Source organism: Astyanax mexicanus, chromosome 11, assembly GCF_023375975.1.
Source record: "Astyanax mexicanus isolate ESR-SI-001 chromosome 11, AstMex3_surface, whole genome shotgun sequence".
Lineage (NCBI taxonomy): Eukaryota > Metazoa > Chordata > Actinopteri > Characiformes > Acestrorhamphidae > Astyanax > Astyanax mexicanus.
Window position 1 is genome coordinate 25283026 of NC_064418.1, and position 15345 is coordinate 25298370.

At 37.2% G+C, this 15345-nt stretch overlaps 1 protein-coding gene across 1 annotated transcript in view; it reads right to left on the reverse strand.

The window, feature by feature from the left end:
• The window catches only part of cryl1 (crystallin, lambda 1), a 17345-nt gene continuing 2000 nt past the window's right edge, over positions 1–15345 (reverse strand). The window contains 6 exon segments of the mRNA NM_001319964.1: positions 1–297; positions 911–1017; positions 1945–2053; positions 8834–9028; positions 11033–11194; positions 13628–13754. Of these exon segments, the coding sequence (NP_001306893.1) occupies positions 199–297; positions 911–1017; positions 1945–2053; positions 8834–9028; positions 11033–11194; positions 13628–13754 (799 nt within the window). The 3' untranslated portion in view covers positions 1–198.

Consider the following 15345-nt stretch of genomic DNA (forward strand, 5'->3'; position numbering starts at 1 on the left):
AGAAATCAATGGCTTTAATTAATTAATCAAACATTTAATAACTGGAACTCCAGCCACTTTTGAAAGCAGATATTCCAGTGTAAAAAACCCTTCCTGAGCAAGCCTGTGCTTCTTGTTTCCTTCAATCACTGCTTCAGCTCAGAGTGTGTGTGTGTGAAAGAGAGATGGGGCATGACATTCATTCATTCATTCATTCATTCATTTCTTCAGTTTAGCCAATCCCATCAGCAGCTGATCCCTTCTCTCTCTTCTGGCAGAGAGGTGCTCCTGGTCATTTGGGATGAGCTCACAGATTTCCTGCAGGGATAAATAAAGTAATTAAAAGTAAGATTAACCCATTCTTACCTGTATTGCATGGTAGGGGAAAACTCTTATTATATTCTTCTATATACACTACAGGGACAAAAATGTGACACATGCTTACAGATTTCTCTTTATCCTGCTTTTGGGAGATTTACTACTGAATGGAAGTTAAGTACTAGATGGAGCACAATCATTCTAGAGAACATAGTTATATTGCTCCACAGCTCAATGCTGGGGTCTTATACTCCTCTAGCCCACATTTGTAATTTGAAATCATTATATTGGTGATACATTTGGTCATATAGTGTAGTGTATATACCCTACACTTTTGAAAAGTATAGTTACATATAATACTTTCCCATAAACTGCATGCACATAGTGGTACTACAGCTGGTATCACCTTTCTTGCTTTGGTGTACAATGTAAAATGTCTGTAATTAGTGGAATCCCTAATCAAATACTGGCAAACTAAGCAAGTTGTGAAGGAAGATTGCATCAATAAAATACTAAATGACATCCTCTACCCTTGTTGGGGGGTTTGGTACAAATGGCATAGTTTCAACTAGATTTTAATTTAGACAATTACATCCAGAAAAATCGCTCATACTTTATTGATTCTAGCTGCCGCTTCTCCATCAAACTCAGGAATAGGCCCAAAACTAGACAGCACTCTCCTCATGCCCTCTCGGTAGCGTTTTAGGTAGTCCTCTAGACCTGAAGAGACAGATTTTAGACATGAATCATATAAATTGTGTTTGTATGTCAAACCAAGTAGGTTATAGTGCTTGAGCAAATCTAGCCTACATTACTACCCTATGCATACAAAAAGCAAAAATCACCAAATACGGACCAGCTCTTTCTTACTCTGTTGTGAAATTCTTGAAGCTTAACTCCTTACAAATGACCCCAAACAGGTACGACAGAAAGGCTTTGGCTCTAGTCGTAAACCATTCTGATTTACAGCCAGAATGACTGTTTTAAGTGAAACTTCTAGTGATTTGTTTTCCTCAGTCTCACTGTGCAGAACCTTGAGGAGTATCAGATGAATAAGCATGAGTGCTTTCATGAGCTGCTCGCAGAGAGACGATGTGAACGGTCAAGAGCAAAATCCTCAGCCTCAGTTCTTTCCTTAAACACAGCACTCATACATACTGCATAAATAAGGATTAAACTTGGTAATACACTGACAGCCTCACACTGACAAATTGTTCTATAATTTGTATTATAAGGTTATAAAAATAGGGCTGTTGGGACAGGGCAAGTGAAGTGAGAGCACTAGTTCATCTGCAAGCATCAAAAGAGAGCCTTGTATTCACATGGCCTTGCAGAGCAAGACCATCCTGCAGATTTCACACTGTCCTCTCATATTCACCACGAACATGAGGCCTCCTTAAAACACACACGCTTTCTGTCTCTGTCTCTTTCACACCTAGACATTTATCAACATACACAGGGCATGTGGGACATGCAGTGGTAACAGTCATGTGTTCTAATAAAAGGCTGGTCCTCTGTACTAACCAAAGGGTAGCCAAACCAAAATGAACTTTTCACGAAATGAAATGAAAACTCTAAAGCAATTATGTAAATCATCCTTTAGACATTCAGCTATTCTAAATTCCATTAACAAAAAAAGTAACTTGCCCTCTGGTGCGTTGAGGTGCATGGTTTCAATGGGGCCGATGAACGCATAGCGCATGCCCAGACCCTCTGACATCACCAGATCAATGTCCTTCACTGAGATCACTCCATCCTGAAGAATACACCAAAAACAACAAACTCAGGTGTGCGAACATATTTATTTAAAATATCTAACACAAGCACACATGTAATTAAACCCCCATTGTGGACGGTAATGTTTGAATGCTGAAATTACGGTCATGGTAAATATTTACAATATTTATATACATATTTAATACAACAGTGCAGTGAAACACATATTTCATGTTTAACTCCAGCTCTGTTCACAAGGATCAGATTTTTTCCTGTAAAACTTTTTTTTTTTTGGCACAGTGATGTATGATATGATAGTAGTTCATGTTAATATACATTAAAACATAATGATGAAGGATGAAAATCAGAACTCATACAGTACTCTCTATATTGAGCACTATGTAATTCATGCAATTAAAGATTCTATATCTAAACATTGCATTGTATAGTTATAATTGAACATATTTGCATTTATTCCTGTCAAAAAAAAAAACAAATGCAGTGCTCTGTACATGTAGTCATCAGTTTTATGTCTTATGTTGTTTACTACATAGGAAGTAAATGAGAAATTAAACGTTGCTGATTGGATCATAAACGTACACAGCAACTTAGCTGTAAGGAGTCGGGTCTTCATGTTACGATTATGTGTTGCTGATCAGATCATACACGGCTACAGAAATCTAGCTGTTAGGTGGAGGATCTTGTTAGTGTTGCGTAGGTAATAGTAAGTGAGTGGGAGAGTATAGCATAGGGGAGCCCTATGCGCAACACCAGATGTTAGGTTGTCAGGATTTATCATCTTCTTGTATTATGTTACTGAGATATAACACACTTACAATATACTTATATCTCATACATAAAATATAATAGATTAAGCCAGAAACTTGCATGGGTTGTGCAGAGTCTACAAAAAGTTTTTTTCTCAATCTTTATGACAACAAAGATAAGTCTAAAAAAAAAAAAAAGTCTAAAAAACCTTGGAGGTGTTTTTAAACAGCCAAAACGCTTGTATACATATATATCTAGACCAGGGGTGTCCAAACTGCGGCCCGCGGGCCGCAAATAGAATGAAAGTTGGGCCGCTGTTAAGCAGGTTTTTATAATGTGAGATTAAAAGTTTGAACACTAGGTGTCAGGAACGGGCCAAAGAGTCTAAAAGCGGCGAGAGTGAAGTTGTAGCGCAGGAAAACGGGGGAAAGAGTCAAAAAGCGGAGAGGGTGCGCAGTTGTAGCGCAGAAAAACGGGCCAAAGAGTCTAAAAGCGGAGAGGGTGCGCAGTTGTAGCGCAGAAAAACGGGTCAAAGAGTCTAAAAGCGGAGAGGGTGCGCAGTTGTAGCGCAGAAAAACGGGCCAAAGAGTCTAAAAGCGGCACGAGTGAAGTTGTAGCGCAGGAAAACGGGTCAAAGATTCTAAACGTGGCGCGAGTGAAGTCGTAGCACAGGAAAACGGGCCAAAGAGTCTAAAAGCGGAGAGGGTGCGCAGTTGTAGCGCAGAAAAACGGGCCAAAGAGTCTAAAAGCGGAGAGGGTGCGCAGTTGTAGCGCAGAAAAACGGGCCAAAGAGTCTAAAAGCGGAGAGGGTGTGCAGTTATAGCACAGAAAAAGGGCAAAAGAGTTTAAAAGTTGCCATAAGGAGTTTGATATTAAGAGACATCATGAAATGAAACATAAATTTGAAAAATCTTAGTTTACACAATACTGTCAAAGATAGATAAAGATAGTAAGTCAAGTAAAATAGTGTGTAAATGAAAGTAATCAGGAAAATGTATTATTTAAAGTGGTATATTTCATTATTTGTTTTATTACAGAGTCTGTGGCCCGTGACTTCAAATATATTTCTCCTTTTGTCCCCAAACAAAAAAAGTTTGGACACCCCTGATCTAGACTGTATCCAGATTTAATTTTCTAATTAAAACCAAGCCACATTTGGAGGTGGCTTGGAATGCAGAATCAGATGTGTCACCCTAGACGCTCTGGATGCTCATCAAAGTCAGTGATGAAAGTGCGGGGGTCCCAGAAAAGCACCAAAGTTTAGTTACTGATGCCGATACCACAGCAACCCATGCAGATATGTTTGTGATGTTTGTAAATGCGAATCACGTGCAAATAATAAGGCGAACAGTCATCTCAACAGATCTGATATGAGAAACAAATCTGATATGACTGCAGTCTAAACTTAACAAAATTAACAAAAGTTTACATTTGTTCCATTTTTAGCAAGTCCTTTTTACTCAGGCTGAAATAAGTCTTGTGACTTCCTGTTATGTAATGAAAGGTTACATCCTAAGAGAAGAACTTCCTGCCATTTTCTGTAGCTGGCACATTTGGTCACATTGGTCCCTTAGTCTGAGCTGAAAACAGTGACCGTCTTTCCCTCTTATCCCAGGAGAAGAGCACTAAAACTGCTCTCACTGTATTGGATTTCCCTCATCATCTAATACTGTACCCTCAGAACAATGGGACGGTATAGGGGGGTAGGGGTGGTAGTGCCAGGCTTTGGGCCCGCTCTGCACTCACATTACCTCAGGCTACAGATACCTACTGCCTGACCGACCTGAAATCAAAGCTTGGACACAGACCTGGTAGAAGAGGGGGGGTAGAGACAGGGAGGGGGACAGGGTGGTCTTTGTTCGTTTCCCGTGGGCAACAACGAGGCCGTTATCTGGCCATGGCTGGGCGGCGCACTGGCTGCGGGAGTTTTGAAAAGAGGCCTTTCCTCTGCGGTAATCACCGGAGGCAAGCAGCAGCTTTCTCAGCTGCTCCACTTTCCAGCACTGGCTCTCTCTCAATGGCCCAAACTGAACTCTGAGTGTGACTGTGTTTGTGTTTCAAACTCTAAGCCTAGCCTATGTGTGTGTGTGTGTTCAGTTTGTGCATTGTGTGTGTGGGGGGGGGGACTGTTACGTAGCCACTTCTATCTTTAGTGACGTCACAAAAGTCAGTCACATTTACTTTGAGAAATGTTTAAATAAAAATCAGATAAAGTCACGCCCTAATACTCACTGCCAATTTGCAGATATCATTGATTTTGTAAAAAGAACAAAAGCAATGGTTAAATGGATGAATTATTTAAGTCAGTTTAATAGAACAGAACTCCTAACGATACTGTAAACACTAGTGAATTTTAACATTGTGATCAAATGAAGGTAGATTATTTTAGCTTAAATAGTTAGCTTTAAATGTGACACCATATGAATCCAGTCATGCAATGCTAGTTTGAGGCCCCATTTCCACATATCAGGATATTAAAACAATTAAATAAATTCCTGCCTACTTATTTTAAAATGTTTAAGAGTTAAAAAATCTTGTCAACCTTGCTTCTAGTGTATGTAAAATACAACAAAAGAGGAATAAACCTACTCCCTTTCCCAAGTAGTCTTATGCAAGCTATGAAATTAAAGATTCACAATCTATAGAATACTACATATTTGTAATAGAACACTTTATATTAATTTATATATTTGAAATATTAAAAGTGTAGTGTTACGCCTTGTGTACTTCTTTATATAGTGAATGAGGGGGTATGTAGTTGTATATATAGTAAGTATGGAGATGTTTGAGCTATATTATTATTGAGCAAAAATGTGTTTTGAGTTAAATGGGAGGCCAAAACCTCTGCTTATCAAGCTGCTGGCGCTCAGAGGGAGCAAAATTGGCCCTGCTCCCTCTGGGTGGGTAGATGGCGCTTTCTCCCCACATCACTCCTAGGGTGATGTCCACAACACAGGGCGTCTGTGAGCTGATGTACCGGAACTGAGTCACTGCGCATTCCTCCGAACGCGCTGTGATGCTGCTCGGCAATGCTGCATCAGCAGCAGCTTGAAAAGAAGCAGTGGCTGGCTTCACATATATTGGAGGAAGCATGTGTTAGTCTTCACCCTCCTGGTGTGTTGGGGCATTACTTGTGATAGGGGGAGTCCTGATGAGTGGGTTGGGTAATTGGCCGTGTAAATTGGGGAGAAAATGGGAAAAATTAGAAATACACATACACATATGTTGTCTACTAATTTACTACAAAAATGTTAGCACTAACTAACAATCTAGGTCTATATTGTTATTGTTTCTCATTTGATTAACTTAAACATTAGTTTTCAGTACTCAAAATACAATACATGTGAACACTGAATGTTGTGAACTCACATTTAACACATACTTCACATTTCACCACAGAGTGACCTGGAGGGGTCTTTCAACCAATACTTCTTGTGCGTCCAGCTTCACTGCCAGTTCTTCCGCCCACCAGGTTAAACCACATTCTAAACATAGGCTGCAACCAATTTTGCTTATGTCTGCAATCATCAGACACCAAGTGAAACATCATCTATATTGCAAGGCCATTAAGAGATAATGTTTGCTGGCATTGCCCTCAACCAGTTGTTTATTGTAACTTTAATGCTGATTTAAATAAATAAGCTTGTAAGCCTTTGAAGACCTACCTCAAGGCTTTCCTCAGGCAGTGTCTGTCCTTTGTGAAAAACAGCTTATTCTAACACTGTCCGTTTCATTTTCTCAACAAACAAGTCACTGTTTGATCAAGCAATTTTTAATAAACATAAAAATGATAAATTCTTTTTTTTTTTTTTTTTAAGTGTTTTATTTTGCAATCTTCAAAACTCGCACTTTGAAAAGTAAACAAATGCATCTTAGTTATGTGACACATACCCTGAGGTATCTGAAAACATAAAAAACTGCTAAAATGTTGAATAAATTATCTCATGCAGACTGCATTTGATTGTTATTTATGTAATCATCCAGTGTGCAATCATGTAAATCTTAGCCTAGCACCCAGAAGATTGTATGTACCAGAATATATAATATAATATAATATAATATAATATACATTTATTCCACTCTTGCTGAAAGATCCTATCACTATGCACAGAGATCTGTAGGGTATGCAAAAACTATTATATTAAGTTGTTCACACACTAGAAAATATATATAAAAAATAATTAATATTAGTATTAGATATTAATATTAGAATTAATAAACATTAGTGCTGGAATATTATTACATAAAAATTAAGAACTCAGTTTGAACACAAATGGTAAAAGTTACTCCTGAGTTCTTTTTGGTACACACAGCATTTCCCACTTCACTACTCACACTCAGGATATGGACCTTTGAGGACAACACAAACATTTCAGGGAAAGGAAAGTAGTCTACGCTCTCATAATTAAGCACAGGAGCACACTTTATCTTTCATGCCACCTGACAAGCCTGAACCCTTTAAAAAGGTAAAGTTTGGAGCATCCAAATCTGAACTGCTAAATGGAACTACTGGCATTCAAGCACATGCTCAGGTTCCATTAAGGCTGTGCTAAACAATCTTTGTTGGTGACGCAGGAAACAAGTGACACCACTAGTTCCTGAACAGGACATTTTTTTGGTTAAAAAGAGGACAGCTATGGAACATCCAGCTGAGATTATTTACATGTGTGGCAGAAGGAAGATTGGGCTGCCAGCAGGAAAAAGAAAGACAAACAAAAAAGGGACACCTGCAACATAAAAGATTCAGGGCTCTTTTAAAACAAAGCTCACTGACAGAAAAGGAAAAAGAGAACAAAGTTAAGCCAAAGTAGTCTATACATGTCAATCAATCCTTACCTCAGTCTTCCTCTAATTCTCAGACGTGTTAAAGAATTTACCCATATGATAAAGAAGTATTTTCATAAATACTAAATAAAATAGCTGGTGTGCCGGTACATAGCCATTTAACAATTTTCTCTTTTACTTTTTATTTAAAAATTAATTATTTCTAATTTTGCCTTTTTTTTTTTTTTACCCAATTTGGAAGTTTAATTACCCAACACTGTTCATAAAAAAACATCACTAGCAATGCCAGTGAACACACTTTATTCTAAAATTAAATTACCACAAAATGATTGTCGTTCTAGTAGGTTTTATGTTCTACAAGCCAAAGTGATTGCATCCAATGTGTTTTTTTTTTTTTAAATTGTAGAAAACTACATAATACTTTTTTTTTTTGCTAATGCTCTTCAGTGCAGGGAAAACTAAAACACAGTTCTAGCATACAGGCCAAGTGAGTGGTTAAAAGACTCTTCCACTGCCTCCACTATTCCACCATTATTTGGATTGTTTTTACTATGGAAACTGGTGTAAGGAAACTAAATTGCGTCTCAAAAACTCAACACAAGGCCACTTCTGCTCAGAAAATCAAGGAGATGTGTAACAAATAACACAGTCTCAGTGACAACAGAATCTCTCAGGGGAGTTTTTGCATCTGATACACTGTAACACAGAAATCCTATACAGGTAAAGATAGAATGTCCTGTCCAAGCAAAGATAAGCCGACTGCTTGGCAAATCTAACAGGAGAAACAGTGTAAAAACATTGTGTTATCTATCATCTCCAGGTGTAGTATGATACACTTGTGTTCTTTGCAACAAATACCGGCGAGTCGGCATATACTCCTTCTCCATGTTGTCCTGCCTTTTTTTTCTTGAGATAGTGGAGCACACTGATGGACATAAGCCCAAAATTGCAGCCATTATTTTTTTTTTCTTTGCAAGTCCAGGAACCTATTACAGGATTTGAGTGCATAACTAAGCTCCATATCTGTGATATTTGCAACAGAAGATCAAAAAGGTGCTTGTTATACTGAGGGAACTGTTTGGGATAATAATTGTGACTTGTTTAGGGTTTATTTAATTACTTGACAAAACTGTTAATGGCGTGTGTAATGTGCATACCTAAAATTAACTTTCTTTCTTAAGTTCTTACTTATTCTTTCTGTTATAATTCTAAAATACAGTATAATTTTAATGCAATGGTCACGACAGTTACAAACTAACTGGCTCACCTTGACCAATCTCCAGCACTCCGCTATGATGGCGTACTGGACACGGTTCAATGCAAAGCCATCAATTTCCTTCAGAATACGCACAGGTGCCTGTCCCACCTCTGTCATCAGCTCATAGGCCATGTCCATAACCACAGGAAGAGTCTCTGGGTGAGGAACCAACTCCACCAAGCGCACATAGTAGGGAGGGTTTACCTGTGATGGAGGTTAAACAAAGTTACATCAAAATTTCAGCATGACGTAATTTAAGGAAAAGAACGCACTCAATAGATTCTCAATAGATGCTAATGTCTGTTTCCTCTTTCAGTGTGAAGGTCTTGCTGCTCCCTAATATTTGGCATTGGGGATTAAACATTTACCCAGTAGAGTGAACCATTCAGCTCTGAAGGACAGTGCAAATGGCTACAAAACAAAGACCTTTCTCCTCATATGATGGGACAATAATTTCTACACTAAGAGGAAAAAGATGGAGTCAAAGTCCAATCTGCAACTTCCTTCCATTCTGCTACTCTTTTTTTCTGTTTAACATACAGCAATTCTTGATCATATGACATCTAATGCTTTCTTTCTGGCTCATTTTAAACTTTATTGTTGTTTCGACTTTGGTTAAGTTGGATTTTGTACAAGAGTTAATTGAAAAACAAAAAAGAGGGTCGGACAGCAATTGTATAAATGTTCAGTATATTTATTTGACTCACAGAAAAAACACAAACGTTTCGACCCTCAGGCCTTCCTCAGCGTGTTCACCAAAACCAGACCCGCTAGTAAATAGATCAATAAATATACTGGACATTATACAAGTGCTGTCTGGCCCCCTTCATTTTTTGGAATGTTTATTGCAGATTCAGCACATAAGAAGCACTTGGGAGCGAAGTCTGTTGTTTGACTCTTTGAACAATTGTTAATTAAGCTGAATTAAAGAGAACCAACTCACTTTTTAACATTTTTCGAAGATTAGTTTTCATTTTTTTGTTTGGTGCAGGTTTAGAGTAAAAGAAGTAAAGTAGCATCATGCTCAAGTTAGACAAACCAAATATTAGTTTCCTGGTATTGTTATCAGAGGAGAACTGTTCCTAAACAAATCCTTTACATACACTGGACTACATCAGAAGATGCAAGCTGCAAACTAGGTCCTATCAGTCCCCTATCTAAATATCATCAAAAATCTGTGAACAGTCATCAAAAGGACAGTTCATGCAATTTACCGCAAAAATCTCACAGAACTAAAAAACCTTCAGGCTAAAAATCCCTAAACAAGAACTGAAATGCATGTAATACCAGTCAAAGGGTGTGTTACTAAGTACTGACCATACAGGATGCCCAACCTTTTGCTCCAGGCTCTTTTACTTTTTATGTTGAAACTGTGAAAGAGTGAAACAATCTTCCTTATAACAAAAAAAGCAATTATCTGCTTTTTAGTAATCTTTTACTTAATCATACTTTGATTTAATAGTAGATTAACAGTAACAGAAGTTTTGCAGTGCTTAAACTTCTGCATGCCAGTGTACAATCAATTTCAAACTCATACAAAACACAGAAAAAAGATATACAAGATGCATTTTATTTTAACCTTTCAAAAATTGTTGATTATTGATCATTTCATCATCCTTTATTGTTTAATTTTGTTATAACAAGGAACATAGGCTAGAATCCTATATCCATTCTGATATATCAGAGGTCACTAATAGGCGGACTATTAGTTAAAAATGATATTTTCTCTATTTGGACCGCACTGAAATCTAATTAAATACTCCTGTGATATATTTAAAACATAAAACAATAACTATGTACCTAAAAAAATGCTTTAGTTTTAAACTGCACTTATCCTGTATGTACCTACCCACTGACCCATGACTGTAAAAGTGGCTGCCTTAAGCCAAAACATGACGAAATTAGCATTCTACTAGCTCAGCAATTATATAGCTGTGCATGTTCCCATAGTTCAGCTGTAGTAGTATTACTTTATTTTACCATATTAGTACCAGTAGTTAATCAGTTTTTAAAAACTACTGTTTTTATCAAAAGGAAATCAGTACATTTTTAAACTTCAGATTATTTCTGCTAATTTTGTATGAAGTCAAACTCTGAGGAGAACAAGAATGAAAAGCAAGTGCATGACCTGTATCTCATTCATACTGGATCACAAAAAGTAACACAACAGTCAAAAGCAAAGGTGTGAGAAACACAAGCCTCACTGACCGGGTGGGATATAATGCAGCGTGTGCGGTTCTGGACCAGAGAGAAGACGTTGCTCGGCATTAGACAGGAGGTGGAGCTGCTCAGGACGACGCCCTCACCCACATGATTTTCCACGGCCTGGAACACGCTCTTCTTGGCCTCCAGCTCCTCAAACACACACTCCTGCCAACCAAAATCATACAGAGATGAAGTAAAATTTAAGTTTTTAGATAGAAGTGAGAACATATTACTTTGCGAGACAGTAAATAAATAAATACATTTATAAAAATACATGACAAATTTGGCAACATTTGATCAACATCAACGTAATGGAGTAAGGTCTTTGCACATTTGGCTTGGCAAAATTTACGTTTAGTCTGGTAAAACTGCACAGTAATAACTAGCACACTTGTAATTAAATAACATAGTAAAATATTCCCTGACTTTATTAGTTTATATACATGTTATTGAGGTGCTATCCAGTATTTGATACACAATACATTTGTCTTTTACATTAACAGTAGGTGTAAATAATTTTGGACCATAATGTAAATAAAAATTTTCTACATCAGAATTATAAAGTCCTTTTTTTTTATATAAATTTATTTCTGATGTTTCCCCATTTTGTCATCCAATTGTCCCACCCCTTTGTGCGTCCCCATCACCGGTTGCACCTGCGACTCTTGAAGGATGCGGACGAGCACACGCCTCCTTCGACACATGTGAAGTCAGTCACCCCTTTTTTCAAGCTGCTGCTGATTAATCATTGCCTGAGAGGCTAGTGCACTCGGAGGAAAGCACAGCGGCTAGATTCTGATACATCCGCTCACAGACGCCTCGTGCCGTCCGGCGCCACCTTTAGCGTGATGGGGAGAGCACCATCTACCCACCCGGATTGAGCAAGGCCAATTGTGCTCCCTCTGAACACTGGCAGCTTGATGGCAAAGCTGCATAAAGTCCTTTTTAATACACATAAATAAAAACTCAAATTAACCTGTTTATTTCAAGCTAAACTTATACATTATTTTTAATTATTTCAAAATTTAATTAGGTTATATATTTTTTTTCTTAGTCTCAAAGGATATGAGATCCAATACAATTACCTTATGCACTTATTTCCACACTAATCACTGCCACAAACTCAAAACCAAATGACCCAAACTGTCCTGAGCTCTTCCTTGCACTTTGAGAACGTTTCTTACTACATAAATCATTCTTACTAAGCAGATTATCTTACTACACAAACCAGAGAGGGGGCATACCACTGCTAAAACAAGACACACACAGTCATCTTAAACTGAAACAGAACAGAAACGTACAAGGTAATGTTTCACAATAAAACCAGCTTATCATACCAAAGAATTTACTGAAAGGCATTTACAGAAACGTCAAAGAGCTGTTAAAAAAATGTACTCACTTATATTTTGAACACACACTGACCAAGTGTTTAAAGGCAAGGTCATATATATTAAAAAGGTCATGGTCTCATTAGATAAAGGAAATTAAGCAAGACTTTATTACTATAAACCTTTTCCTTAAAAGAAAAAAATTGTGCTTTTGTAATGCATAATGCATGGTTTAGGGGAAGGATACAAAGAGCTATCTCAGAGATTTCAGCTGTCAGTTTCTACTGTGAGGAACATAGTGAGGAAATGTTCTGCCCAGCCCAGCACAGTTCTAGTTAAGGCCCAAAGTTGCTGGCCAAGAAAAATCTCAGATAAGCAGAGGAGAAGGATGATAACAGTTAAGTCAACCCACAGACCAGTTCCAAACACCTACATCATCATCTTGCTGCAGATGGAGTCACTTGAGGTACGCTAAAGCTAAAGCACATTCGGACAAGACAGCTTCATTTTGGAATAAGGTGCAGTGGACTGAATTGAGTTATTTGGAGGGCAGTATGCATGTCAGAAGAAGAACACAGCATTCCAAGACAAAACACTGGGGCTGTGTGATCAGTACAGGTACTGGGAATCTTGTTAAAGTTGAGGGTCGCATGGATTCCAGTCAATATCAGTAGATTTCTGAGAACAATGTTTAAGAATCAGTGACAAAGTAAAAAAAAAATGCGTCGGGGCTGGATACTTCAAAAAGACAATGACCCTAAACACCCTAAACACTGCTCTAAATTTACTAAAGCATTAATATAGAGAAACAAGTACAATGTTCTGGAATGATCATCTCAGTCCCCAGACCTGAATATTATTGAAAATCTGTGGTGTGATTTAAAGCGGGCTCAGAAACCATCAAACCTGACTGAACTGGAGATGTTTTATAAAGAAGAATGGTCCAAAATATCTTCATCCAGAAGCCAGACTCCCCTTGGAAGCTATAGGGAGTGTTTAGAGGCTGTTATTCCTGCAAGGAAGATCTACTAAATACTAATGTCATTTTTCTGTTGGGGAGCCCAAAATTTATACACCTGCCTAAATTTGTTTAAAGAATTATTGCACACTTTCTGTAAAAGTTCATTTTACTTCTTAAATATCTGCTATATGATGTATTTAAAAGAAATTGCTGATCCGAACAACCAATGACTTATAAAGGAAAATCATTAAAATTATAAAAAAAAAAAATTCTAACTAACAAGACTGATGTTTTGAGCCAATACTGTACCTGAACAAAAAATGCGCCCTCTAGTGCCTCTGAAAGGTCTTCGTGGCTGCTGAGCAGACTAAGCTGATTTGCAGCACTGAGTTTTCCTCTGAGCATTTGAGCTTCCTGAAGTTCCTCAACCTGCTTCCTGTTCAGGCATAAAGACACTTTTATGTTTGCAAACACGAATACACCAAACATAAACTTCTACAACTAATTCATTCTGCACAATACACTTTTACAGTTTTTTTACATTTCAGTTACCACTTTACATTTAATAAAACTTTACAATAAATAATACATTTATTGTTTAGACAATAAAACTCTTTCGTGATGATGCAGTAAATCATTTTGTTACTAGAAAATATGTAAACCCATTTACACTTCTAAATTTCTGCATATATTCTTGCCTGATATGTGATCAGACTTTTAAGCCAGTCATTTAAGCCATTAAACTAGATTAAAACAAACCAGATCAAACAAAACATTGTAGTTTTAGCATGTGTATTAATTGTTTTTAATACCTTAGTCAGAAATAAATTAACTTTAGCTTTAAATATGTGGTGGCCCCTTGAGCAGCAATAATTTTGAACAAACATTTACTGTAACTGGTGATGAATCTTGCAATGGATTGGAAGAATCTGGCCCATCGCTTCCTTGTATCAACTGCAATATTAATAAAAAGTTGTCCAGGTTGCAGGGCAAAGCAACTATAAACCATAACCTGTCATCCCCATGCTTCACAGTTGGGGTGAGACTACTGTGTTTGAATTATGGCTATGTAATATATCGATTCAGAATTGCCCCCAAAATGTGGGCATTCACATTAGTCATTTTGCAGTTTTATTTAGCAATATAAGAGCAGCGCTTACTGTTGAGTTCAGAAGGCAGATTAGCTTTTAATTTATGTTGAAGTTTATAGTCTCTTTCTTATTTCTTTCTCTCTCTTTCTTACACTTAAGTAGTCATGCACACACAAACAAACACACTGTTGATGGCACGTTTCCTTTTTTTTTCCTTCCAAGCTGTTCAAGGTGGAATATGGAGCTACACTAGTTTTTATTTTCTCAACACATTACAACATTGTAGTTTAAAATGCATAAAAAAAAACTACCCTGAGATATTTTAATACAGTAAAAAAAGTGTACTATAGTTTGCCAGGTTTAAACCACACTATGTCATTATTACTGTACCCTTCCCAAAAATACAGTTAGGTATTGGATTTAAAAAGTGTTTAACACAATTTTTTATTCACATTTAAATACCCATTTTCCAAAGCTTAGTATTAAGGAAGTTTAATTAATTGAGATTATTTACACACTTTTATTGTGATTATTTTCTATACTTTTTTTATCGATTGGCACCACTAATATATATTATGGCAACAGTTGTTTTTGGAGTGGCTCCCTCTTTGTTACCTAGCCATGCACATCGTTCTTGTCTAGAACTTGCCTGATGAAGGACTTTGTATTTTTTTTCAGATGGATGAGCATCAATAACTCTGGAGGCCTCTTTGATTATTGCATAACAGCATTTTAAAACAATTTGTGTGGTAAAGGCCAGAATTTGTCCTTGAAACTCATCTGTTTCCAGTCATCTTGATTAAAAACCTGACTTCATCTATCATATATAGCAAATCACTATAGCGTCATTTGTTTAAAATGCATATAACAAAAATTCATATAACATACAGTACATACAGTAAGCTGAAGCTCAAACAAGCAAGAACATGTCCTATT